The sequence below is a fragment of the Oncorhynchus clarkii genome, chromosome 21 (assembly GCF_045791955.1).
Source record: "Oncorhynchus clarkii lewisi isolate Uvic-CL-2024 chromosome 21, UVic_Ocla_1.0, whole genome shotgun sequence".
NCBI classification, from domain to species: Eukaryota; Metazoa; Chordata; class Actinopteri; order Salmoniformes; family Salmonidae; genus Oncorhynchus; species Oncorhynchus clarkii.
Genome location: NC_092167.1, coordinates 8,285,622 through 8,311,075, shown reverse-complemented (window position 1 = coordinate 8,311,075; position 25,454 = coordinate 8,285,622). Strand labels below are relative to the sequence as shown.

General features: G+C 43.9%; 2 protein-coding genes across 8 annotated transcripts in view; both read left to right on the top strand.

Annotated features, from left to right (window-relative positions):
* The window catches only part of LOC139378451 (bridge-like lipid transfer protein family member 3B), a 51,157-nt gene extending 41,638 nt beyond the window's left edge, over positions 1-9,519 (top strand). For 2 of the 5 annotated variants that reach the window (XM_071120634.1, XM_071120632.1), the window contains 6 exons: positions 409-559; positions 784-840; positions 2,030-2,277; positions 2,356-2,464; positions 5,671-5,825; positions 6,710-9,519. In XM_071120634.1, coding sequence (XP_070976735.1) covers positions 409-559; positions 784-840; positions 2,030-2,277; positions 2,356-2,464; positions 5,671-5,825; positions 6,710-6,862 — 873 coding nt within the window. In that variant the 3' untranslated portion in view covers positions 6,863-9,519. Of the gene's footprint in view, positions 1-408; positions 560-783; positions 841-2,029; positions 2,465-5,670; positions 5,826-6,709 lie in introns of all 5 variants that reach the window. The other 3 variants (XM_071120635.1, XM_071120633.1, XM_071120631.1) reach the window with 2 other exon arrangements.
* Positions 9,520-12,055: 2,536 nt separating this feature from the next.
* The window catches only part of LOC139378448 (ankyrin repeat and sterile alpha motif domain-containing protein 1B-like), a 308,202-nt gene continuing 294,803 nt past the window's right edge, over positions 12,056-25,454 (top strand). For 2 of the 3 annotated variants that reach the window (XR_011628293.1, XM_071120626.1), the window contains exon 1: positions 12,348-12,729. Coding sequence is in view for 2 of the 3 variants with exons in the window: in XM_071120626.1 (XP_070976727.1) it covers positions 12,599-12,729 (131 nt within the window). In the remaining variant the exon portion in view is untranslated. Of the gene's footprint in view, positions 12,730-25,454 lie in introns of all 3 variants that reach the window. The other variant, XM_071120627.1, reaches the window with a different exon arrangement.

The following is a 25,454-nucleotide window of genomic DNA, read 5'->3' as shown; positions in this document are numbered from 1 at the left end:
GTTCTTTGTCACCCCCCTGACCAAGTCCCTTCTCCCCCGATTGCTCAGTTTGGCCATGCGGCCATTTCTAGGAAGAGTCTTGGTTGTTCCAAACTTATTCTATTTAAGAATGATGGCGACCACTGTGTTCTTGGGGACCTTCAATGCTGTAGAACTGTTTTGGTAGCCCCAGATCTGTGCCTCGACACAATCCTGTCTCAGAGCTCTACGGACAATTATTTCGACCTCATATATATATATATATATATATATATATATATATATATATATATGAGTACACATGAGCATTTTTCATTTCCTGAACTATCACTTTACCCCACTTTCTGAATTGATTGAATTAACTTACATTTTTATTCATTTTAGCAGACTCTCTTATCCAACGTAATGCCTCTCTCTCCCCACCCCCAGGTGTCGGTGCTGGTGCTGAAGGTGCAGTGTGTGTGTGGGGCGATGGAAGTGCGAGGGGAGAGCACGGCTGTGTCTCTGGAGGTGGGCTGCGTCAGACCCACACAGCTGGGAAACGTCAGCCTCCGACAATACCTCAGCAACCGCAGCCTGGGTGAAGACACACACAGACGCATGCGTAGACACACAAATGTATATGCTCATACGCATATATACATGCATGCATACATCTGGGCTAGTACACACACATTGCACTCACACACACTGCAGTTTTGCTATTCCCCATTTTCTTGGAGTACTATCTATAGCTGGGTTATGGCCACACACTCCCACACACACTCCCAATTGACTTGGTTTACCCTTCCATAACTCTTGCAGGTATGGTACCCACTGCTCAGGGCAGCACTATTGTACCCCCTGCCCCAGGCAGCGAAGGTATGTGTGTGTGGAACATAAGCATGGGTAGGCAAACGCAAGCTTGCGCACAAGTGCTACTACCTGTTTGTGTGTTTTACTGTGTCTCTGATTTCATCGTTGGTATGAAATGACAGATAGTAATTTGTATTTTTGCTACACCAAGCATGCTACACAAGTTTGATTTACTATCCTTGTGGGGACCAAACAATTGATTCCCATTCAAAATCCTATTTTCCCTAACCACAAACCCCTAAACCTAACCCTAATTGTAGCCATCCCTGAACCTAACCCCTAAGCCCATAAATAGTGTTTTTCCTTGTGGGGATTGGCAAAATGTCCACACGATTTTCCTTGTTTTACTATCCTGGTGAGAACTTCTGGTTCCCACAAGGATAGTAAAAAACACACACACAATGTGTGACTGCAGTGTGTGTCTCAAGGGGTGTGTGTGTCTAACTGCTGCAGTGAGACGGTGCATTAGCACTAATGGGGGTTTTGCTCCCATTACCAGCTACATTAAACCCAGTGTCGGTATGTGTTTTTGTGGCACGACAGGTTGTGTGCATGTGTGTCTCCAGCATGTCACCTCCAACGTGTGTGAATATTTAAGAGGGGTTGTTGAGGTCCATATTTAGCCCCAGTACTCAGTACTATGAGACAGTGCTCGCTCGCTCAGCTCCGCCTCCTCCCTCTTTCACAGAAGAATCCCCATCTCTCTCCTTCACCACCCCTATCTCTCTCGCTCTCCTTTCCTACCCCGCTCTCTCGCTCTCATTTATCACTTTCTCACCATTTCTGTTTTTACCTCTTACCTTCTCTCACGTCTGCCATTTCCTCCCTCCATCTCTCCTTCCTTCCTGACTGAGGCAGTGACCGATGCGTTGTTGTAGTATTAATGTGTGTCTGTGTGCGTGCAGCTGCTGTGACACTTCACTGGCCTTTTAAATAGTTGTATGGGATCAGTACCCCCACCCCCCAGAAGGGCCCTTGAGTTACAAATTAGTCACACCTTAGAAATGGATTCATAGACTGGCGTCAGCAGTAAGGCAGTGTCTGGTTGTATGCCTGCCGAGCGGCCATCGCTGATCCTTTTCTTTGAGTTGTGGTTGCAGTGATTCTGTTTGTATTGCAGCCAATCCATGCCTTCTCTTTTTAATGGGAATTGATTGATTACTGCCTGATTATTCTCTCCTCTTCCCCTCGCTAGGTGGCGGTCTGGAGGCCAATTCAGTTCATCTCCCGGAGGTCAGGGCTCGGCTGGAGAGCGGGCCCTGTGCTGCCACCCACTCCCCCCTGGCCGAGACCAACGGTTTCCTCCAGCTGCGTCTCCACGGCTACCGGGCCAGCTTCCTCATGTCGTCGCTAAGGAACCTGGCTCACTTCCTGGAGGATGACTCCACCCCCCAGGTCCTCCCGATGGAGATCAGCGTCAGGGACACACACATCGACCTGAAGGTGGGGATGAACACACACCAACACATTAACCACAGACACATTAACCACAGACACATTAACCTCTTTCCCTCTCTGCAGGATGATGGTCTCCGTGACAACCCGTCTGACCCTGATCCCACCCCCATCACCCTGCACATCGCCAACCTGCTCATCCACAGGACAGACGATGGAGCCTTCTCTATAGGGGGTGAGACACACACACTGCCTCACTCACTCACACACACACACTGCCTCACACATTCACTCATATACAGTTGAAGTTGGGAGCTTACCTTAGCCAAATGCATTTAAACTCAGTTTTTCACAATTCCTGACATTTAATCCTAGTAAAAATTCCCTGTCTTAGGTCAGTTAGGATCACCACTTTTATTTTAACAATGTGAAATGTCAGAATAATAGAAGAGAGAATGATTTATTTCAGCTTTTATTTATTTCATCACATTCCCAGTGGGTCAGAAGTTTACTTACTCAATTAGTATTTGGTAGCATTGCCTTTTACATTTTTTAAACTTGGGTCAAATGTTTCAGGTTGCCTTTCACAAGCTTCCCACAATAAATTGGGTGGATTTTGGGCCATTCCTTCTGACAGAGCTGGTGTAACTGAGTCAGATTTGTAGGCCTCCTTGCTCGCACTCGCTTTTTCAGTTCTGCCCACAAATGTTCTATAGGATTGAGGCCAGGGCTTTGATTGCCACTCTAATACCTTGACTTTATTGTCCTTAAGCCATTTTGCCACAACTTTGGAAGAATGCTTGGGGTCATTGTCCATTTCGAAGACCCATTTGCGACCAAGCTTTAACTTCCTGACTGATGTCTTGAGATGTTGCTTCCAATATATACACATAATTCTCCCCTCTCATGATGCCATCTATTTTGTGAAGTGCACCAGTCCCTACTGCAGTAAAGCACCCTCACAACATGATGCAGCAACCCGCGTGCTTCACGGTTGGGATGGTGTTCTTCGGCTTGCAAGCCTCCCCCTTTTCCTCCAAACATAACGATGGTCATTATGGACAAACAGTTGTATTTTTGACCAGAGGACATTTCTCCAAAAAGTACTATCTTTGTCCCCATGTGCAGTTGCAAACCGTAGTCTGGCTTTTTTATGGGAGTTTTGGAGTAGAGGCTTCTTCCTCGCTGAGTGGCCTTTCAGGTTATATCGATTTTGGACTCGTTTTACTGTGGATATAGATACTTTTGTACCTGTTTCCTCCAGCATCTTCAAAGTCCTTTGCTGTTGTGGGATTGATTTGCACTTTTCGCACCAAAGTACATTCATCTCTAGGAGACAGAAATATCTCCTTCCTGAGTGGTATGACTGCTGCGTGGTCCCATGGTGTTTGTACAGATGAATGTGGTACCTTCAGGCATTTGGAAATTGCTCCCAAGGATGAACCAGACTTGTGGAGGTCTACAATTAGTTTTCTGAGGTCTTGGCTGATTTCTTTTGATTTTCCCATGATGTCAAGCAAAGAGGCACTGCGCTAAAAGGTAGGCCTTGAAATACATCTACAGGTAGGCCTTGAAATACATCTACAGGTAGGCCTTGAAATACATCTACAGGTAGGCCTTGAAATACATCTACAGGTAGGCCTTGAAATATATCCACAGGTAGGCCTTGGAATATATCCACAGGTAGGCCTTGGAATATATCCACAGGTAGGCCTTGGAATATATCTACAGGTAGGCCTTGGAATACATCTACAGGTAGGCCTTGGAATACATCTACAGGTAGGCCTTGGAATACATCTACAGGTAGGCCTTGGAATACATCTACAGGTAGGCCTTGGAATACATCTACAGGTAGGCCTTGGAATACATCTACAGGTAGGCCTTGGAATACATCTACAGGTAGGCCTTGGAATACATCTACAGGTAGGCCTTGGAATACATCTACAGGTAGGCCTTGGAATACATCTACAGGTAGGCCTTGGAATACATCTACAGGTAGGCCTTGGAATACATCTACAGGTAGGCCTTGGAATACATCTACAGGTAGGCCTTGGAATACATCTACAGGTAGGCCTTGGAATACATCTACAGGTAGCACTTGGAATACATCTACAGGTAGCACTTGGAATACATCTACAGGTAGCACTTGGAATACATCTACAGGTAGCCCTTGGAATACATCTACAGGTAGCACTTGGAATACATCTACAGGTAGCCCTTGGAATACATCTACAGGTAGCCCTTGGAATATATCCACACTGCCAATTGACTCAAATTATGTCAATTAGTCTATCAGAAGCTTCTACGGTCATGATATCATTTTCTGGAATTTTCCAAGCTGTTTAAAGCCACAGTCAACTTAGTTTATGTAAACTTCTGACACACTGGAATTGTGATACAGTGAATTGTTGGAAAAATTACGTGTCATGCACAAAGTAGATGTCCTAACCAACTTGCCAAAACTATAGTTTGTTAACAAGAAATTTGTGGTGTGGTTGAAAATGAGTTTTAATGACTCCAAACTAATTGTATGTTAACTTCCGACTTCAACTGTATATACAGTCGTGGCCAAAAGTTGAGAATGACACAAATATTCATTTTCAAAGTCTGCTGCCTCAGTGTCTTTAGATATTTTTGTCAGATGTTACTATGGAATACTGAAGTATAATTACAAGCATTTCATAAGTGTCAATGCTTTTATTGACAATTATTATGATATATATTTGCATTGTTGACCCTTGTTTTTCAAGACCTCTGCATTCAGCCCTGGCATACTGTCAATTAACTTCTGGGCCACATCCTAACTGATGGCAGTCCATTCTTGCATAATCGATGCTTGGAGTTTGTCAGAATTTGGGTTTTTGTTTGTCCACCTGCCTCTTGAGGATTGACCACAAGTTCTCAATGGAATTAAGGTCTGGGGAGAACAATGATTCTAAGAACCACCCTCCTTTTGAAGCTTCCAGCCTGTTATTCAAACTCAATCAGCATGACAGAGTGATCTCTAGCTTTGTCCTCGTCAACACTCACACCTGTGTTAACGAGAGAATCACTGACATGATGTCAGCTGGTCCTTTTGTGGCAGGGCTGAAATGCAGTGGAAATGTTTTTGGGGGATTCAGTTCATTTGCATGGCAAAGAGGGTCTTTCCAATTAATCTGATCACTCTTCATAACATTCTGGAGTATATGCAAATTGCCAACATACAATCTGAGGCAGCTCTGTGCCTCACTCTCTCACGCGCACTCTTACGCGTGCACAGAGTCTCACACATTCACTCATACACAAACACACACTGCCTCACTTATACACACACGCGCACACACCCTCCTGCACCCTCCGCCCCAACACCGTCTCATTTCATCATCATTACAATGACATGCCTTTCAAGTTTATTTCTACCTTTCACCCACTCCCCGCCCACCTTCTCTGTTGTCACAGTGGAAAATGTGTCTGAGGCGGGGCCTAAGAAAGAAGTCCAATTGATTGACAGTGGTCTGTCTCCAGTCCCTGAGAGTGTGGTCAGCAGCACTCTCAAGGCCACACAGACCCCCGGCCCTCCTAGCCCTAGCACAACCCCCTCCAACAAAGAACAGGTGAGTAGTCCACACACACACCACCCACTCATCCAGGGCCTGAAATGAACACCCGCCACCTGCCATATGAGGGTTGATTTTTGAGTTGTCAGGTAAGAATGTCTATTTACACCAGCCATGTTGGCGGGGGGTCAGGGCTCCACAGTGTGATCATTTCACTCTCATTTATGAATAAAAATAAGCAAGTATGCTCACATGTAAAATAAATACTGTTATATTTATTTTCAAATTATTTCCACCGTTTTGTTTCATAGCTTGTAAATTAATCGCACAAAGTCAAAACTGCAAATCCTATGTAGCCTATTCCACTTTGCGCTGCAACACTGCGCATGTGAAGAGCTGAGTGAAATATACATTTTTAGAAGCGCTGCGGACAGGAATAAAAGTTGGTCTAATTTACTTGAAACAAAAGTCTACTGAAGTGACACGTTGTGTTTCTCGGCTATTTACATTGTTTTGTTCACCGGCTAGGCTGTTTTTCCATGTTTGCGTTTCAACTGCTCGGGAAGCGAAGATGACGCTTCTAATAGTCAGACTCGATCGCACAGCCAGAAACATGACTGGAGTAGCGTTACCATGGTAACCTCCGGCCCTTAAAGGGGCAGGTGAAAATCTTTGTCTCCTCTGTGATATTTTGTGTGTGTACTCAAGTCACAAATTCAATTAAACAATATACCACATTACTTCTTTCTAGTAATGCATTTGTTTTGGATACATTACAAACCGCGCTTTTTGTTTTGTGTAATTTTAGCGGGGAGAAAATATTTTGGCTGGTAAAAAATCGGACTGGCTGGTGGACCAAAAATAAAATGTTATGCCCTGCACTCTTTCATAGGAATTTAACCACCATGCTTATCAACACCATCTCTTCTGTTTACCCCTAGCTGCTGATAGAGGAGAACGAGTGTTTGAAACTGGAGCTCTCCAAAGCCAAGATGGCTCTAGCTGAGGCCCAAATGGAGAAGGACTCCCTGTTACACCGCATGAAGAGTCTCAAAGTGAACAGCAGCTACGGTAGGCCACCAGAGGCCCAGTGACCACCAGTCTGTAGTGCTGCATATCACCACAGGGGAGAAGCAGAGAGGAGAGAGGGTGCTGGATACTGGAGCTACTTGATATAGCATCACACAAGTATTATTCAAGCATCAGCCAGGTCATTCAAGCCTGTTCTTACGAAGAACTGGTCGCCTAAGAACTAGACCACACACACACACAGTCCATGAAGTCTACTCCTTAACACACACACACAGTCCATGAAGTCTACTCCTTAACACACACACGCAGTCCCTGAAAACCAGAGAGGGGGTCTACTTTTTCACTTCAGCCTACCTACCACCCTCATCCCTACCCCCAGTAGAGGAACTGGAGAGTGGACAGTGTTAGACTTCCATCCCCTCCTCCATACAGTGCTGCCGTGTCATCCCTGGGCTGGGACTAGGACTGCAGTGCACATGCTTGTTTTGAGTTGCTCTCTTTATGCAGTAAGTTAATGTTCAGTCTCTCCATTCATCTGACTCTGCAAGCCAGAGCAGCCTCCTAAGGAGGGATGAAGGGGAGAGGGGACGAATCTAAATTAAACAGCCCTCAAGTGGAATGGAGGGGCTAGGGAGGTGGGGTGGGAGTCCTGAATGTTAGTCTCGGGGGGGGGGGGGGAAGAGTTGCCCTCCCCGAATCGATACCTTCTATATGTAATATGACCTTTTATGGGAGGGGCTTGCCTAGGTGGGGTGAGACACTGAATGTCATATCTTTGGAGGAATGTCTTAAAAATAGACTTATTTTGCACTGCGCTGAAACCGAACATGTCATTTGGTGCTTATGGAAAAAAATGTATCTAGCGCTGAACCAATTGTATTTGGTGTGTGTATGGTAATGTGCTTATGAGGGGCAAAGCGTACACAAGTTTTCTACAGAATTCTGAATGGTTGTGCAGTGTGTTTTCAACATGTATTTGTCATGTAACTAAAACAAGCATTTCATTTAATTGAAAAGGGAAAATATACAATTATATATTTTCACATGTACTTTTCTTCCATTCCATCTAGTTGATGTCTACAATGCCCATAATGTCCCACTGCACTGTTTATTCCCCACTATTTTTCTACATGTAAATAGCTAGTTGTGTGTCCAGCACTTTTGAACTACATTCACTGTAAATACGATCCCTGTACGAAAGCATCGTCCAATCCGGTTGAGAACACTATTCTGTCATCTCTCGAACATCCAATCAGTGAAAAGAACACTAATATGGAGAGCAAGTTACCATCTCTTTTCTCCTATGAGGATAAAGCCTGGGGTGTATTCATTATTTGGATTCCTTTACAAAATGTATTTTCTGTTCAAAACGTTTTGCAACTAAAAACATTTACTCCAAACGGAAAACATTTAGCAACGATTGGACAAATTCAGGTAGGTCCCCCCTCGTTGGTTCTGTTTGCGGCCTTTGCTTCCGTTAAGTTCCTAGAGTAAATTGTTTCCGTTGCGAAACGTTGTTTTGCAAAGGTCTGCGACTAATGAATACAGCTCTCGCCTCTGCCGAGCCCAACACCGTACGATCAGGTTTTAAGGGGAAATGGAAAGAGCCTGTGACGCGACTTCCACTTTTGAACATTAACAAGGTGACGCTCCATCTTCTCCACATGTACTGGATTGGTTGAATGTTGCAGAAGAGAACCTCCCTGACTTCCCCCCCCCCCCCCCCCCCCTTCTCGTCAAGATTTGTTGTAAAGGATCCAGTTTCAGGCGTTGATTTTACGCCTGCTACGTTAGGTAACTCCTCCCAGTGCAGGAGGGGAAACACAGGCATGTGCTTTTCTGTGCGTGCATTCTATATTTGCATAATTATACATGTGTAGTTTTCACCCACGTGAAGTCGTGTCCATATCTGCTGCTCCATGCTTGTCTGTTGGGGAAGCCTTGGAGTGTTGTAGAATAGCTTTATTTCCCCTTTGGAGCATGCTTTTGGCTCACATAGAATTCAGTCAGAAGGCAGTTCTGTCTGAAGCCTCACGTCTTACACAGGGACGTTTCCAGTAGTAGCATGAGATTTGCTGACGGATTACAATGGCTTGCCTCTCTTTAAAGGTGCAGTCTGCAGGTTCTCTGTTCCCGTATGGCAATGAGATCAAGTAAAAACACAACTACCCTAAAACAAAACCGAATAAGGAAAAGGTAGTTCTGTTTACACCAACGATGGCAACTGGTCTTCCTTTGGTTTTCACTGGCAGGCTCACTCGAATGACCCCATCCTAGTCCTTCAAAAAGGGCACAGTTTGGGAATACATACTTTTTCTACTTTAAAGTCCTTAACTATCCAAATTGTGGACCTAGCTCAGCCTAGGCCTAGTTCAGTCCAGCTGAATGTCTTTCCAAGCTGCGCTGTCCTCTCTCTCTACCTTGATACGATGCAGGTTCACTTACCTGCTCAACACTGACAAAACTTGAATGGCTGGTAGGATTTGAATGCTTGATTGTACTTTAAAGGCTGCCCTCCCCGGGGTTAACTTTCTCATCCACTTCCTGGTCCAAAGGGACCCGCCCCCTCATTACAATAGCTCCTCCCTTGACCTGCTCAGCCGCTCCTCTCCTGGGAGCTCTGCCTCCTGAGAACCTGTGTACAAAAAGAAAATGATTTGTAATATTTGTCTGTCGAAGCTGCTGAGCTACTGATGAAAATAAAAAGGTATCCAATAATTGTCTTTCTCAGTTGTCATACTGTTCTACTTGACTTCCTTGCACTTGTCTGTTCTTACTAGCAATGATTATACTGATAGCTTCTCTATTGAGGGAACTTTTACTTACAATGATTGATGTGGTTGTTTTACCTATCTACCTTAAAGGGCAATTCCAACCTCATTTTCATTGTCTTCAGCACAATACCAGTGTCTGCATATTTGAAAATGGCACATTTCTATGCCCAATGACATCAAAAGTAAATACATTTTAAAAACAGTGATTTTCAAACATGTAGACAGGTATGTTGATGGCAATAATGAATATGAGGTTGAAAAGTGGCGGAATTGCCCTTAAGTTGAATTCACTAAGTCCCTCTGGGGGGGGAGTAGTATCAGATAAATGATACAAAATGTAAATCTTATTAAACATGGTGCACACAAGGTCATCTGCCTATCTACTGAATTGTGGGGGTTTAAACCTGGTGCATCTGCACAAGGGAACTTCCACCAGTCCATTAACGGGACAGAGCAAACACTTCCATGGGAGGAGTGGATAGAGGAAGCTGCTGAAAGTATCAGACATTGACAAGGGATTGAAGACCAAGTGTCTACCAATAGAGGGCACTGAGGAGTAAAGGGAACACAGTGAAAGGTCTGCCACATAGATAGGAGGCAAGGCTCATTCTCAATACGTATTCGTGACTCCTCACATCCTAGGCCAGGAGTAATCAAATCCTACCCTGGTAGTCCAGAGTGCTGCTGGTTCTTTTGTTCTACCTGAGAATGAATAGCACCACCTGGTGTCCCAGGTCTAGAGGAGAAAAAAGCAGTGGAACTGGTTTAGAGGTCCAGATTTAAATTTAAGGATTCTAGAGTATCGCCTGGCCTCATTCTCAAACGTATTGAAGGGGATGGTCTAAGATCCCTCCACTCAGGCCTTCTCCAGTGTTTTTTGAAAAGGAATTGAGGAAAGATTAACTGAAAAGGAGCCAGAGAAGGCATCTAAATGGCTCTGGCTTAAGTGGGAGGAGCAGTGGACAAGCCACCTGGCTCAGATTGGGCCAGATCAACACGATGGGCGCAGCCTTCAGAAGGTGTCATGGACAGCACCGAAATACCTTATGAAGAAGGGACTTCCCCTGATGAGCGAAGAGCAACAGAAACCACTGTCTGCAGATCAAAAAAATGGCCCTGTGTTGTCGGCCATATTAAATGTGCTAGACTGCTTATAGTTAATTGTGGTCAGGTCTTTCGAATCTGAGTAGTCAAGGAGAGGACATGGATGGATTGAGACAGAGCCCTTACTGTCCACTGTTGTATGCTGCCAACGTCCTTGATGAAGACAGAAAAGCAGTCCGAGTCTGACATCTACTGGTAGGTATGGGTATTGTAGGTTCCCCTGTTGTCACCCAGAGCCACATTCAATAGTCAAATGTTGCAGATAGAAATGTTTCAGAGTTAAACTTAGTTTTTTATAGCATATTTTGATCTGAATGTTCCAAAACGTTTTGCCTTGCTGAATGTCATATAATCCAGTTCTAAATCAGAAAGGAGAAGAGTAGAAAATGAAAAAATAGACGTATCATTTAATAGGTTTGACTCGTTTTGAAGCACACATTTCTCCTCATCACCAATGAAATGACCGAACGACAGCTAAACAATGGAGTGAAACAAGGACTGTCTTGTATGTGTCTGTGGTTCTGCTATGGAATAGATTTGGCTTATGAGATCAGCTTCGCTGCTCTCCCCTGACAGTCAGATTGTAGTATCTCTATCCAACACCCGATGGGGCTGCAGCTGCTTCTCTCTCTCTCTGGCAAGGAGATTCCTCTCCTCACTCTTGTTTAGTAGGCTATATGAAGTACTACTCTCTATGGTTTTCTCCATCACCCTCCTCTCAATAGGACGTTCTTCTCTTCCCAGCAATACAGGAAGCAATGCACTGAGCTCACATCAGAGGTCCAGACAGGAGCCAGGGCACAATCACACAACTGGCTGTATCACAACCGGTCGTGATTGGGAGTCCCATAGGGCGGTGCACAATTGGCCCAGGGTTGTCCGGTTTAGGGGAGGGTTTGGCCAGAGTAGGCCGTCATTGTAAATAAGAATTTGTTCTTAAATGACTTGCCTAGGTAAATAAAGTTTAAATAAAACATTTTAAAATCTTCTGGCAAGGGAGGAGGAGATTCACAAAGGGGTGTGTCTCAATCCAAGCCTGTCAATGGACAGAGCAGCCCATCAAAAAACATGGGTCTCTTGCTTGTTTTGTCACACAAACAGGTGGCATAGACCAAGGCTGCTATTATTTTCACTATATATTTGTTATACAGCATCCACTGATTTATGTATTTTGGACGGTTATCTTGATAAACCAATAATAATGAAATGTGCACCCGTTATTCGCTCAATAGTGGAATATACAAATCGATATTCTTCCTAAAGCTGACTGCTAACCGAATATAGGAGCCTTTTTATATAACCTGTGACTTTCTTAAATTAGCAAATAAATAACAAAGCCTTTTCGCCTCCGGTTGGTGCTGTAACCCGCTATCCACGCCCATACTGTACAACGTTGTATTAGGCAGGATACCATTAGGCACTGAGTGCGGTTCGAAGAAAGTGGAGAACTGAGAAAGAAAGAGGGAGCGATTGGGATGCTACAATAACAGACAGATATACAACGAGAGGACACGACACAGCGTGTTTGTTGGGCTACACGGAGAGAGAAGAGAGGAGAAAATAGCCGAACGGAGAGAGAAGAGAGCGAGTGGCGGTCTGGGTTTGGCAACCGGCTTGTTCTTAGTTCCCTCGAGCCAGCTGCAGCAGGCAGCACCGTGCAAAATGCGCTATTTACGGTTCTTCATTCCTGCGTTCGGTTCGACAATGGACTCGTTCTGCAACTGAGCCTGCCAACCTTGCAGCACACCTCAGACGGTAACCTACCCATTTGAGGGAACGCTTACTGCAACATGCAGTAAAAAGAACACACTGAGATGTTTTTTCACAAGATACAGTGAAGGGGGATCCCCACCGCCGTTATTCTCTTTCTACATACCGGTTTTGGATTAGAAATCCGGGATTATAAGAAGTTCGGTCGGGATGGGGAAGGAACAAGAACTACTAGAAGCGGCCCGGACCGGGAATGTGGTCCTGGTGGAGAAATTACTGAGTGGGAAAAGGGGAATCCTGGGGACAGCCTCGGGCTCCATACCTCTGCCAAACCTACTGAGGTAAACGAAGTCGTCAACATACATGTTCATGTCATATGATGATTGCCTTGTTGATACTACTATTGACATACTTATATTGATGGTCTACGTTGAAAAAGACGGGCTGTTGCGCCAAAGTTGGAGCATAGCACTTTTACGCAAACTGACATGTCATGAGACCAATTACTTTGTGAATTCAGGAAAGCCAGAGGCAGCCTCTGCTAAAGCCTGGTTGTAGTCTTTGTGTCGGAGAAGGGGATTTGCGTATAAACTCGGCGCACAAACTGTGCATAAGATTGGCTACATCAATCTTGACAGCTGTCAAATTGTTGTGCACTTTTACACTGACCCTGGCTATACATTATAATGATGCATGGTTTTGTCTGAAGGTGGTGTTGCCAGCAATGACCTGTAGCCTAATACGCATATCAATTGCTACTGCAAATGTTGATGTTACATTGTAGATATATTTGTCAATTTCACCCTGGTCTCAGCGCAATTAGTATTGTTTGGGACGTTCTATTGGGTCCCTCCATTTATGATCATAACATAGTCCAAGTGTTTGTGATATGTTGCTGAATGGCTGGCGGAATGTTATGCTGTAAACTCATAAAAGGATAGTCTCTCAGGCCAAAACGGAACCTTGTAGCCTCGTATAAAGACAACTTTAGACTGTGAATAGTCCCTTTCCTCCAGGCCTCTCCTTCCATCTCTATCAGTAAAGAAGAGAGGACTAGGTGATCAGTTAGGTCAAAGGACCGGGCGTACGGGAGGAGCATCACCTCAGGCTGTGCAGCAGTGCTTTGCTTTTACAGCCGTGTTGGGGTGCACTGATGGGAGAGAGTGAGGAACAAGACAGTTGAAGATGGGAAGGGCGTACGCCTATGAAGGAAGAGAGAATTGGAAGCAAGAGGGAGGGGGAGCATGGGAACTGTGTTTGTGCGCGTGCTTAAACTGCACGTGAAGCGATGGAGCTAAAGGGTAGGCTTGTACATCACCATGGCAACAGCCTCCAGGAACAATAAAAACACCAATATTTACATCTTACAGTTAAATTTGGAAAAGGAATCAAACAACAATATGTACATATCAACTGCCATGTAGTACAGTATTTTGAAGTTTCATTTTGTACCAGTCCCACAAGACTGCTGGCATCACATAGTTCACATATACTAGCTGTACATGGTCATAGTTCACATATACTAGCTGTACACGGTCATAGTTCACGTATACTAGGTGTACACCGGCATAGTTCACACATACTAGCTGTACACGGTCATAGTTCACGTATACTAGGTGTACACCGGCATAGTTCACACATACTAGCTGTACACCGGCATAGTTCACACATACTAGCTGTACACTGTCATAGTTCACACATACTAGCTGTACACGGTCATAGTTCACACATACTAGCTGTACACGGTCATAGTTCACACATACTAGCTGTACACAGTCATAGTTCACGTATACTAGGTGTACACCGGCATAGTGCATATATACTAGCTGTACACGGGCATAGTTCATATATACTAGCTGTACATGGTCATAGTTCACATATACTAGCTGGACACGGTCATAGTTCACACATACTAGCTGTACACGGTTATAGTTCACGTATACTAGGTGTAGTCCGGCATAGTTCATATATACTAGCTGTACACGGGCATAGTTCACACATACTAGCTGTACACGGTCATAGTTCACGTATACTAGGTGTACACGGGCATAGTTCACATATACTAGCTGTACACGGGCATAGTTAATATATACTAGCTGTACACGGGGCATATATAGCTGTACACGGGCATACATATATACTAGCTGTACACGGGCATAGTTCATATATACTAGCTGTACACGGGCATAGTTCATATATACTAGCTGGACACGGTCATAGTTCACGTATACTAGGTGTACATGGTCGTAGTTCACGTATACTAGGTGTACACGGTCGTAGTTCACGTGTACACGGTCGTAGTTCATGTATACTAGGTGTACACGGTCGTGGTTCACGTGTACTAGGTGTACACGGTCGTGGTTCACGTGGACTCGGTTGTAGTTCATGTGTACTAGGTGTACACGGTCGTGGTTCACGTGTACTAGGTGTACTCGGTCGTGGTTCACGTGTACTAGGTGTACTCGGTCGTGGTTCATGTGTACACGGTCGTAGTTCACGTTAGAGGTCGACTGATCATGATTTTTCAACGCCGATATCGATTATTGGAGGACCAAAAAAGCCGATACCAATTAATCGGCCAATTTTTTATTATTTTATGTATTTGTAATAATGACAATTACAACAATACTGAATGAACACTTATTTTAACTTAATATAATACATATATAAAAATCAATTTAGCCTCAAATAAATAATGAAACCTGTTCAATTTGGTTCACATATACTAGCTGGACACGGTCATAGTTCACACATACTAGCTGTACACGGTTATAGTTCACGTATACTAGGTGTAGTCCGGCATAGTTCATATATACTAGCTGTACACGGGCATAGTTCACACATACTAGCTGTACACGGTCATAGTTCACGTATACTAGGTGTACACGGGCATAGTTCACATATACTAGCTGTACACGGGCATAGTTAATATATACTAGCTGTACACGGGCATAGTTCACATATACTAGCTGTACACGGGCATAGTTCATATATACTAGCTGTACACGGGCATAGTTCATATATACTAGCTGGACACGGTCATAGTTCACGTATACTAGGTGTACATGGTCGTAGTTCACGTATACTAGGTGTACACGGTCGTAGTTCACGTGTACACGGTCGTAGTTCATGTATACTAGGTGTACACGGTCGTGGTTCACGTGTACTAGGTGTACACGGTCGTGGTTCACGTGGACTCGGTTGTAGTTCATGTGTACTAGGTGTACACGGTCGTGGTTCACGTGTACTAGGTGTACTCGGTCGTGGTTCACGTGTACTAGGTGTACTCGGTCGTGGTTCATGTGTACACGGTCGTAGTTCACGTTAGAGGTCGACTGATCATGATTTTTCAACGCCGATATCGATTATTGGAGGACCAAAAAAGCCGATACCAATTAATCGGCCAATTTTTTATTATTTTATGTATTTGTAATAATGACAATTACAACAATACTGAATGAACACTTATTTTAACTTAATATAATACATATATAAAAATCAATTTAGCCTCAAATAAATAATGAAACCTGTTCAATTTGGTTTAAATAATGTAAAAACAAAGTGTTGAAGAAGAAAGTAAAAGTGCAATATGTTCCATGTAAGAAAGCTAACGTTTCAGTTCCTTGCTCAGAACATGAGAACATATGAAAGCTGGTGGTTCCTTTTAACATGAATCTTCAATATTCCCAGGTAAGAAGTTTTAGGTTGTAGTTAATATAGGAATTATAGGACTATTTCTCTCTATACCATTTGTATTTCAGATACCATTGACTATTGGATGTTCTAATAGGCACTTTAGTATTGCCAGTGTAACAGTATAGCTTCCATCCCTCTCCTCGCCCCTACCTGGGCTCGGACCAGGAACACATCGACAACAGCCTGAAGCAGCGTTACCCATCGCTCCACAAAAGCTGGGGCCCTTGCAGAGCAAGGGGAACAACTACTCCAAGTCTCAGAGCGAGTGATGTTTGAAACGCTATTAGCGCTCACCCCGCTAACTAGCTAGCCATTTCACATCGGTTACACAAGCCTAATCTCGGGATTTCATAGGCTTGAAGTCATAAACCGTGCAATGCTTGAAGCACAGCAAAGAGCTGCCGGCAAAATGCACTAAATTGCTGTTTGAATGAATGCTTATGAGCCTGCTGCTGCCTACCATCACTCAGTCAGACTACTCTATCAAATCATAGACTTAATTATAACATAATAACACACAGAAATACGAGCCTTTGGTCATTAATATGGTCGAATCCAGAAACTATCATTTCGAAAACAAAACGTTTATTATTATCGCATATACCCTGACTCTGCGTGCAATGAACGCAAGAGAAGTGACACAATTTCACCTGGTTAATATTGCCTGCTAACATGGATTTATTTGAGCTAAATATGCAGGTTTAAAAATATATACTTCTGTGTATTGATTTTAAGAAAGGCATAGATGTTTATGGTTAGATACACGTTGGAGCAACAACAGTCCTTTTTCAGCAAATGCCACCGCATCGATTATATGCAACGCAGGACACGCTAGATAAACTAGTAATATCATCAACCATGTGTAGTTAACTAGTGATTATGATTGATTGATTTTTATAAGATAAGTTTAATGCTAGCTAGCAACTTACCTTGGCTTCTTACTGCATTCACGTAACAGGCAGGCAATGAGAGGCAGGTGGTTAGAGCGTTGGACTAGTTAACTGTAAGGTTGCAAGATTGAATCCCCGAGCTGACAAGGTAAAAATCTGTCGTTCTGCCCCTGAACAAGGCAGTTAACCCACAGTTCCTAGGCCGTCATTGAAAATAAGAATGTGTTCTTAACTAACTTGCCAATTTTAAATAAAGGTATAAAAAATAAAAACAATCGGCCAAATCGGTGTCCAAAAATACCGAGTTCTGATTGTTATGAAAACTTGAAATCGGCCCTAATTAATCGGCCATTCCGATTAATCGGTCGACCTCTAGTTCACGTGTACAGTTGATTATGTTAACTTCTGCATGTATCAGCGCCTGGTTTTATGTAGAGGCACAGTAATGATGAAGATGGATTTGTGACTGTAGGTCTATTAGGGAATCAGACAGTTATTACAGTGATGACTAGCGTTACCACATGACAATAATGCTGGTCCATTACAATATGTGGGAAATGATGAGGATGATTGTGTGATGAAAGAAGGAACATTTTTAAAAGCCAACACATGCCAGATATGTTGAACACTCTAGCTACACAGGAGAGTCAAGTACTGGTTGTTGTCGGTGCTTGCTATCGTTACTCCTTGTTCTAGTGGCTACTGTCACTGAAGGGGTTCTACAATTGCACAAACACAGAGAGAACCCCCTTTGATCAGTGTGTGGCTGAGAGTACAATATGTCATCCTGCTTCACAAACAAACAGTGCTGAAGTGATGTGAGAAGAGGTGGTGATTCTCAGAGGGGACACACACACACACACACACACAGCAGTGATCCGCTAAAGGCTTCAACATAAGCAGCAGAACACACAAAAAATAAACGCAGGGGAGGCTTGTCTCTGTCGCTCTGTGCCAATTTAAACAGAGAGATTGGAGAGACAGATACTGTGTGTGCGTGCGTGTATTTTCTGTGTTCTGTTGCTTGTGTTGGAATCTTAAGCAGATCACTAAAACAGAATGGTGTGTGTGTATGTATGTGTGTGTATATATATGTATATATATATATATATATATACACATACGCACACACACACTACCGTTCAAAGGTTTGGGGTCACTTAGAAATGTCCTTGTTTTTGAAAGAAAAGCATAAATTTTTTTGTCCATTTAAAATATCAAATTGATCAGAAATACAGTGTAGACATTGTTAATGTTGTAAATGACTATTGTAGCTGGAAACGTTTTAATGGAATATCTATGTAGGCCCATTATCAGTAACCATCACTCCTGTGTTCCAATGGCACGTTGTGTTAGCTAATCCAAGGTTGTCATTTTAAAAGGCTAACTGCTAATTAGAAAACCCTTTTGAAATTATGGCAGCACAGCTGAAAACTGTTGTTCTAATTAAAGAAGCAATAAAACTGGCCTTCTTTAGACTAGTTGAGTATCTGGAGTATCAGCATTTGTGGGTTCGATTGCAGGCTCAAAATGGCCAGAAACAAATACCTTTCTTCTGAAACTCATCAGTCTATTCTTGTTCTGAGAAATGAAGGCTATTCCATGTGAGAAATTGCCAAGAAACTGAAGATCTTGTTACAACGCTGTGTACTACTCCCTTCACAGAACAGCGCAAACTGGCTCTAACTAGAATAGAGTGGGAGGCCCCGGTGCAAAAGGACAAGTACGTTAGTGTCTAGTTTGAGAAACCGACGCCTCACAAGTCCTCAAATGGCAGCTTCATTAAATAGTCCCCGCAAAACACCAGTCTCAACGTCAACAGTGAAGAGGCGACCCCGGGATTCTGGCCTTCTAGGCAGAGTTCTTCTATACAGTGTCTGTGTTCTTTTGCCCATCTTTCCTTTTTATTGGCCAGTCTGAGAGATGGCTTTTTCTTTGCAACTCTGCCTAGAAGCCTAACATCCCGGAGTCCCCACAACACTGTAATTTCACACATAGAGAGCTAGTGATTAGTCCTCGCTCATTTTCCCAGTATGTATCGGTCTATGAAGACCAGAGAGGAAATAACATAAAATACTGTTTATTTTCTGTAATAGTTTCTAACCACAACACTCAGAATTGGTCTTATTATAACACGTAGAATCAGTAATAAATTTCACTTTTTCCCACCACAGCAGCACCCATGGTGTAGTGGACCACTAGACTGAACCGCTAGCCTTGGCAGGCCAACACAGATATGTGTGTGTGTGTTTCCTCAACCGCCTAGTCTGGGACGACCACCTCTGACGCGTATGTGTGACTAAACCAACCATATGGGAAGACCACCGTGTGTGTGTGTGTGTGTGTGTGTGTGTGTGTGTGTGTGTGTGTGTGTGTGTGTGTGTGTGTGTGTGTGTGTGTGTGGGAGGGGTGTAACAGACCATCCATAAAGATACAGGATGGGGAGATGTAAAGGAGTAGTCTGGAGGAGGGGTAGACGTGGGTCAGGGGTTAACTGTGGAGAATGTAAAGTGGGATCACACACACACACTCTCTCAATTCAGTTTCAATTCAATTTAAGGGCTTTATTGGCATGGGAAACGTATGTTTACATTGCCAAAGCAAGTGAAGTAGAAAATAAACAAAAGTGAAATAAACAATAAAAAATTAACAAGAAACATTACACTCACACAAGTTCCAAAAGAATAAAGACATTTGTTATATTCATTATGTCTATATACAGTGTTGTAACGATGTGCAAATAAAGTACGAAAGGGAAAATAAATCAACAAATATGGGTTGTATTTACAATTGTTTGTTCTTCACCTTTTTTTTGTGCCAACAGGTCACAAATCTTGCTGCTGTGACACACTGGTATTTCACCCAATAGATATGGAAGTTTATCAAAATTGGATTATTTTTTTTATTTTTTGTTGATCTGTTTACTCTGAGGGAAATGTGTCTCTAATATGGGCATACATTTGGCAGGAGGTTGGGAAGTGCAGCTCGGTTTCCACCCCATTTTGTGGGCAGTGTGCACATTGCCTGTCTTCTCTTTAGAGCCAAGTCTGCCTACGGCGGCCTTTCTCAATAGCAAGGCTATGCTCACTGTATATAGTCAAAGTTTTCCTTAATTTTGGGTCAGTCACAGTGGTCAGGTATTCTGCCACTGTGTACTCTCTGTTTAAGGCCAAAAAGCATTTGTTTGCTCTGTTTTTTTTGTAAATTCTTTCCAATGTGTCAAGTAATGATTTTTTTTGTTTTCTAATTGTGTTGCTGTCCTGGATCTCTCTCTCTCTCTCTCTCTCTCTCTCTCTCTCTCTCACGTACTCAACATAACTCTTGAGATTTGATTAAGTTTCCTTTAGTTCTGTGAACATTAGAGAGATGCTGTGTGTATTTACCCTGTGTAACAGTACAAATCGTTAGGACATTCCAGAGCTCACTGTGTGTGGCTAAGAAAACGCATTGTAAAACATTCATTACAGATAACAAGCATTCCACAGTCCACTCATTTAAATATATTACAGCTGCACCATCGAGAGCATCATGATGGGTTGCATCACTGCCGGGTATGGCAAAAGCTCTGCCTCCGACTGCAAGGCACCACAGAGTGTGTATGGCACAGTACATCACGGGGTTAAGCTGCCTGCCATCCAGGACCTTTATACCAGGCGGTGTCAGAGGAAGGCCCTAAAAATTGTCAAAGACTCCAGCCACCCAAGTCATAGACTGTTCTCTCTGCTATCGCACGGCAAGTGGAACAATTCATCAAATGGCTACCCAGACTATTTGCGTAGTCACCTTTCATAACTCTACCTACACCTACCCCGTATGTACATATTACCTCGACTCTGTACCCTGTCTATAGACAGTACACCCTGTCTATAGCCTCCACATTGACTCTGTACCAGTACACCCTGTCTATAGACAGTACACCCTGTCTATAGACAGTACACCCTGTCTATAGCCTCCACATTGACTTTGTACCGGTACACCCTGTCTATAGACAGTACACCCTGTCTATAGCCTCCATATTGACTCTGTACCAGTACACCCTGTCTATAGCCTCCACATTGACTCTGTACCAGTACACCCTGTCTATAGACAGTACACCCTGTCTATAGCCTCCACATTGACTCTGTACCAGTACACCCTGTCTATAGCCTCCACATTGACTCTGTACCAGTACACCCTGTCTATAGACAGTACACCCTGTCTATAGCCTCCACATTGACTCTGTACCAGTACACCCTGTCTATAGCCTCCACATTGACTCTGTACCAGTACACCCTGTCTATAGACAGTACACCCTGTCTATAGCCTCCACATTGACTCTGTACCAGTACACCCTGTCTATAGCCTCCACATTGACTCTGTACCAGTACACCCTGTCTATAGACAGTACACCCTGTCTATAGCCTCCACATTGACTCTGTACCAGTACACCCTGTCTATAGCCTCCACATTGACTCTGTACCAGTACACCCTGTCTATAGACAGTACAGTCTGTCTATAGACAGTACACCCTGTCTATAGCCTCCACATTGACTCTGTACCAGTACACCCTGTCTAGCCTTTACATTGACTCTGTACCGGTACACCCTGTCTATAGACAGTACACCCTGTCTATAGCCTCCACATTGACTCTGTACCAGTACACCCTGTCTATAGACAGTACACCCTGTCTATAGCCTCCACATTGACTCTGTACCAGTACACCCTGTCTATAGACAGTACACCCTGTCTATAGCCTCCACATTGACTCTGTACCAGTACACCCTGTCTATAGCCTCCACATTGACTCTGTACCAGTACACCCTGTCTATAGCCTCCACATTGACTCTGTACCAGTACACCCTGTCTATAGCCTCCACATTGACTCTGTACCAGTACACCCTGTCTATAGCCTCCACATTGACTCTGTACCAGTACACCCTGTCTATAGCCTCCACATTGACTCTGTACCAGTACACCCTGTCTATAGACAGTACACCCTGTCTATAGCCTCCACATTGACTCTGTACCAGTACACCCTGTCTATAGCCTCCACATTGACTCTGTACCAGTACACCCTGTCTATAGCCTCCACATTGACTCTGTACCAGTACACCCTGTCTATAGACAGTACACCCTGTCTATAGCCTCCACATTGACTCTGTACCAGTACACCCTGTCTATAGCCTCCACATTGACTCTGTACCAGTACACCCTGTCTATAGCCTCCACATTGACTCTGTACCAGTACACCCTGTCTATAGCCTCCACATTGACTCTGTACCAGTACACCCTGTCTATAGACAGTACACCCTGTCTATAGCCTCCACATTGACTCTGTACCAGTACACCCTGTCTATAGACAGTACACCCTGTCTATAGCCCCGCTATTGTTATTTATTGTGGTTCTTTAAATATTTGTTACTCTACTCTTATCTCTTTTTTATTTTTTCTCCCCAATTTCGTGGTTTCCAATTGTTTTAGTAGCTACTATCTTGTCTCATCGCTACAACTCACGTACGGGCTCGGGAGAGACGAAGGTTGAAAGTCATGCATCCTCCGATACACACCCCAACCAAGCCGCACTGCTTCTTAACAGAGCGCCAACCCGGAAGCCAACCGCACCAATGTGTCGGAGGAAACACCGTGCACCTGGCAACCTTGGTTTGCACACACTGCGCCCGCAGGAGTTGCTGGTGCGCGATGAGACAAGGATTTCCCCACCGGCCAAACCCTCCCTAACCCGGACGACAATAGGCCAATTGTGCGTTGCCCCACGGACCTCCCGGTCGCGACAGAGCTTGGGCGCGAACCCAGAGTCTTAACCACTGCGCTACCCGGGAGGCCCTCTTATCTCTTTTTTTTAATAGGTATTTTCTTAAAGCTGCATTGTTGGTTAAGGGCTTGTAAGTAAGCGTTTCACGAAGGCTGTTGTCTTTGGCACATGTGACAAATAAAATTAGGTTTGATTGTGAGCGTGTTTGTGTATTTGTGTGATCAGTGGTTCAACGACTAAAGGAAGGAAGCATTATCACTGTGGCATGTCTACAGCATATGTATAGCCCTGTTTTTAATCTATCTTATGTTGGCGTCAGTCTGCTTCTGGCTCTGTCTGGAGTGGGGGAGGGATAATCAGTAGTTGATTAAGGTGTGTGTGTGTGTGAAACACAAAAGTCTAGATATTGTTTTCTCACTCAGCCCATCTCCGTCTTTTTCACGTCTGTCTGTCTTTTCTCTCTTGCTCTGTCTTTTGGTCTTGCTGTCAGTCTCTCCATCACTCATTTGTTCACTCCCTACTCTTCCTCTCTCCTCCCTCTTCCTCTATAGAGACAGACCCAGTCTCTCTGTCACTCTTTATCACTCTTCCTCTCTCCTCCCTCTTCCTCTATAGAGACAGAGACCCAGTCTCTCTGTCACTCTCACTCTTCCTCCCTCAACCTCTATAGAGACAGAGACCCAGTCTCTCTGTCACTCTTCCTCTCTCCTCCCTCTTCCTCTATAGAGACAGAGACCCAGTCTCTCTGTCACTCTCACTCTTCCTCCCTCAACCTCTATAGAGACAGAGACCCAGTCTCTCTGTCACTCTTCCTCTCTCCTCCCTCTTCCTCTATAGAGACAGAGACCCAGTCTCTGTCACTCTCACTCTTCCTCCCTCTTTCTCTATAGAGACAGATACCCAGTCTCTCTGTCACTCTTCCTCTCTCCTCCCTCTTCCTCTATAGAGACAGAGACCCAGTCTCTCTGTCACTCTTTGTCAATCATTCTCTCTTCTTCCGGCTCTCTTTTCCTCCTGTTCTACCTCTTCTTTCCTCCATCTCTTCTTTCTCGCCTTAGGTACATGTACACACACACACGCAAGCACGCACACACACTAATACACACACACACACACCTCATCACCACCTCATTCCTTATCTATGCTGCCCTACCAAAAAGCAAAATGGCAGTAACTGTTCATAGCTTGGAACTGAGAAAAATGGCTTTTATTTACCTTGTTTTCACAGTAACTTTATGCAGTTACTGCTAACATGACCCCCATTTTCTCCAAAACACAATATAGACAGGATACTTGTCCACATGATTAAGCATGTATTTAATGTAGCAAAAATGACTAACTCGTTTTTGACCAAATTAGCCGTTATGGCAGTACGGAGGGAGTGTTTTCTTCTAGTGGTGACGTTGACGGACTCTCCGTTGACAGCAGCGTTTTGGGAATTCTCTGAGTCCATGACCGTGGTCGGGAAAACCTTCAGATTGGATTCATTAGTGCCGCTGGAAATCCCTCTTCAATCAGTATTGTGTCAGGAGCCACAAGGTTGACTTGGGGTGCGTCTCAATATGGGAAAATAGCATCCTTCCCTCACCACCTTTCCTGCAAATCCATAGAAATCATAGCATATAGTGTAGGTTATTATACTACATATACACTTAACACTCGTTTGGAAAACCGAATTAGCAAGGACAAGTACTTCCTATTAGGAGAGCACAGGACAGCACAGGACATAAGGAAAGAGGCCAAGGGAAGAAGGCTGTTTCCAGAGAATTGGGACCCAGCCCATGGAAGGGGAGATGATGAATGGGAGGCCAGACTGTCATTGTAGTTTGAGGTTCTGACCTGTACATAGCAGTGGAAGTGTCAGACACACAAACACATTCCTTCCTGCCTCCTTGGTCTTGTATACTAGCACTTGTTCTGGGATAAATCTAACCGTTTCCAAGACGGTGGATAAATCACAGCGTTTCCAAGACTGTGGATAAATCATAGCGTTTCCAAGACGGTGGATAAATCACAGCGTTTCCAAGACGGTGGATAAATCACACCGTTTCCAAGACTGTGGATAAATCACACCGTTTCCAAGACGGTGGATAAATCACAGCGTTTCCAAGACGGTGGATAAATCACACCGTTTCCAAGACTGTGGATAAATCATAGCGTTTCCAAGATGGTGGATAAATCACAGCGTTTCCAAGACTGTGGATAAATCATAGCGTTTCCAAGATGGTGGATAAATCACAGAGTTTCCAAGACGGTGGATAAATCACAGCGTTTCCAAGACGGTGGATAAATCACAGCGTTTCCAAGACTGTGGATAAATCACACCGTTTCCAAGACTGTGGATAAATCAGAGCGTTTCCAAGACGGTGGATAAATCACACCGTTTCCAAGACTGTGGATAAATCAAAGCGTTTCCAAGACGGTGGATAAATCACACCGTTTCCTAGACTGTGGATAAATCACAGCGTTTCCAAGACGGTGGATAAATCACAGCGTTTCCAAGACTGTGGATAAATCATAGCGTTTCCAAGACGGTGGATAAATCACACCGTTTCCTAGACTGTGGATAAATCAGAGCGTTTCCAAGACGGTGGATAAATCAGAGCGTTTCCAAGACGGTGGATAAATCACAGCGTTTCCAAGACGGTGGATAAATCACAGCGTTTCCAAGATGGTGGATAAATCACAGCGTTTCCAAGACGGTGGATAAATCACACCGTTTCCTAGA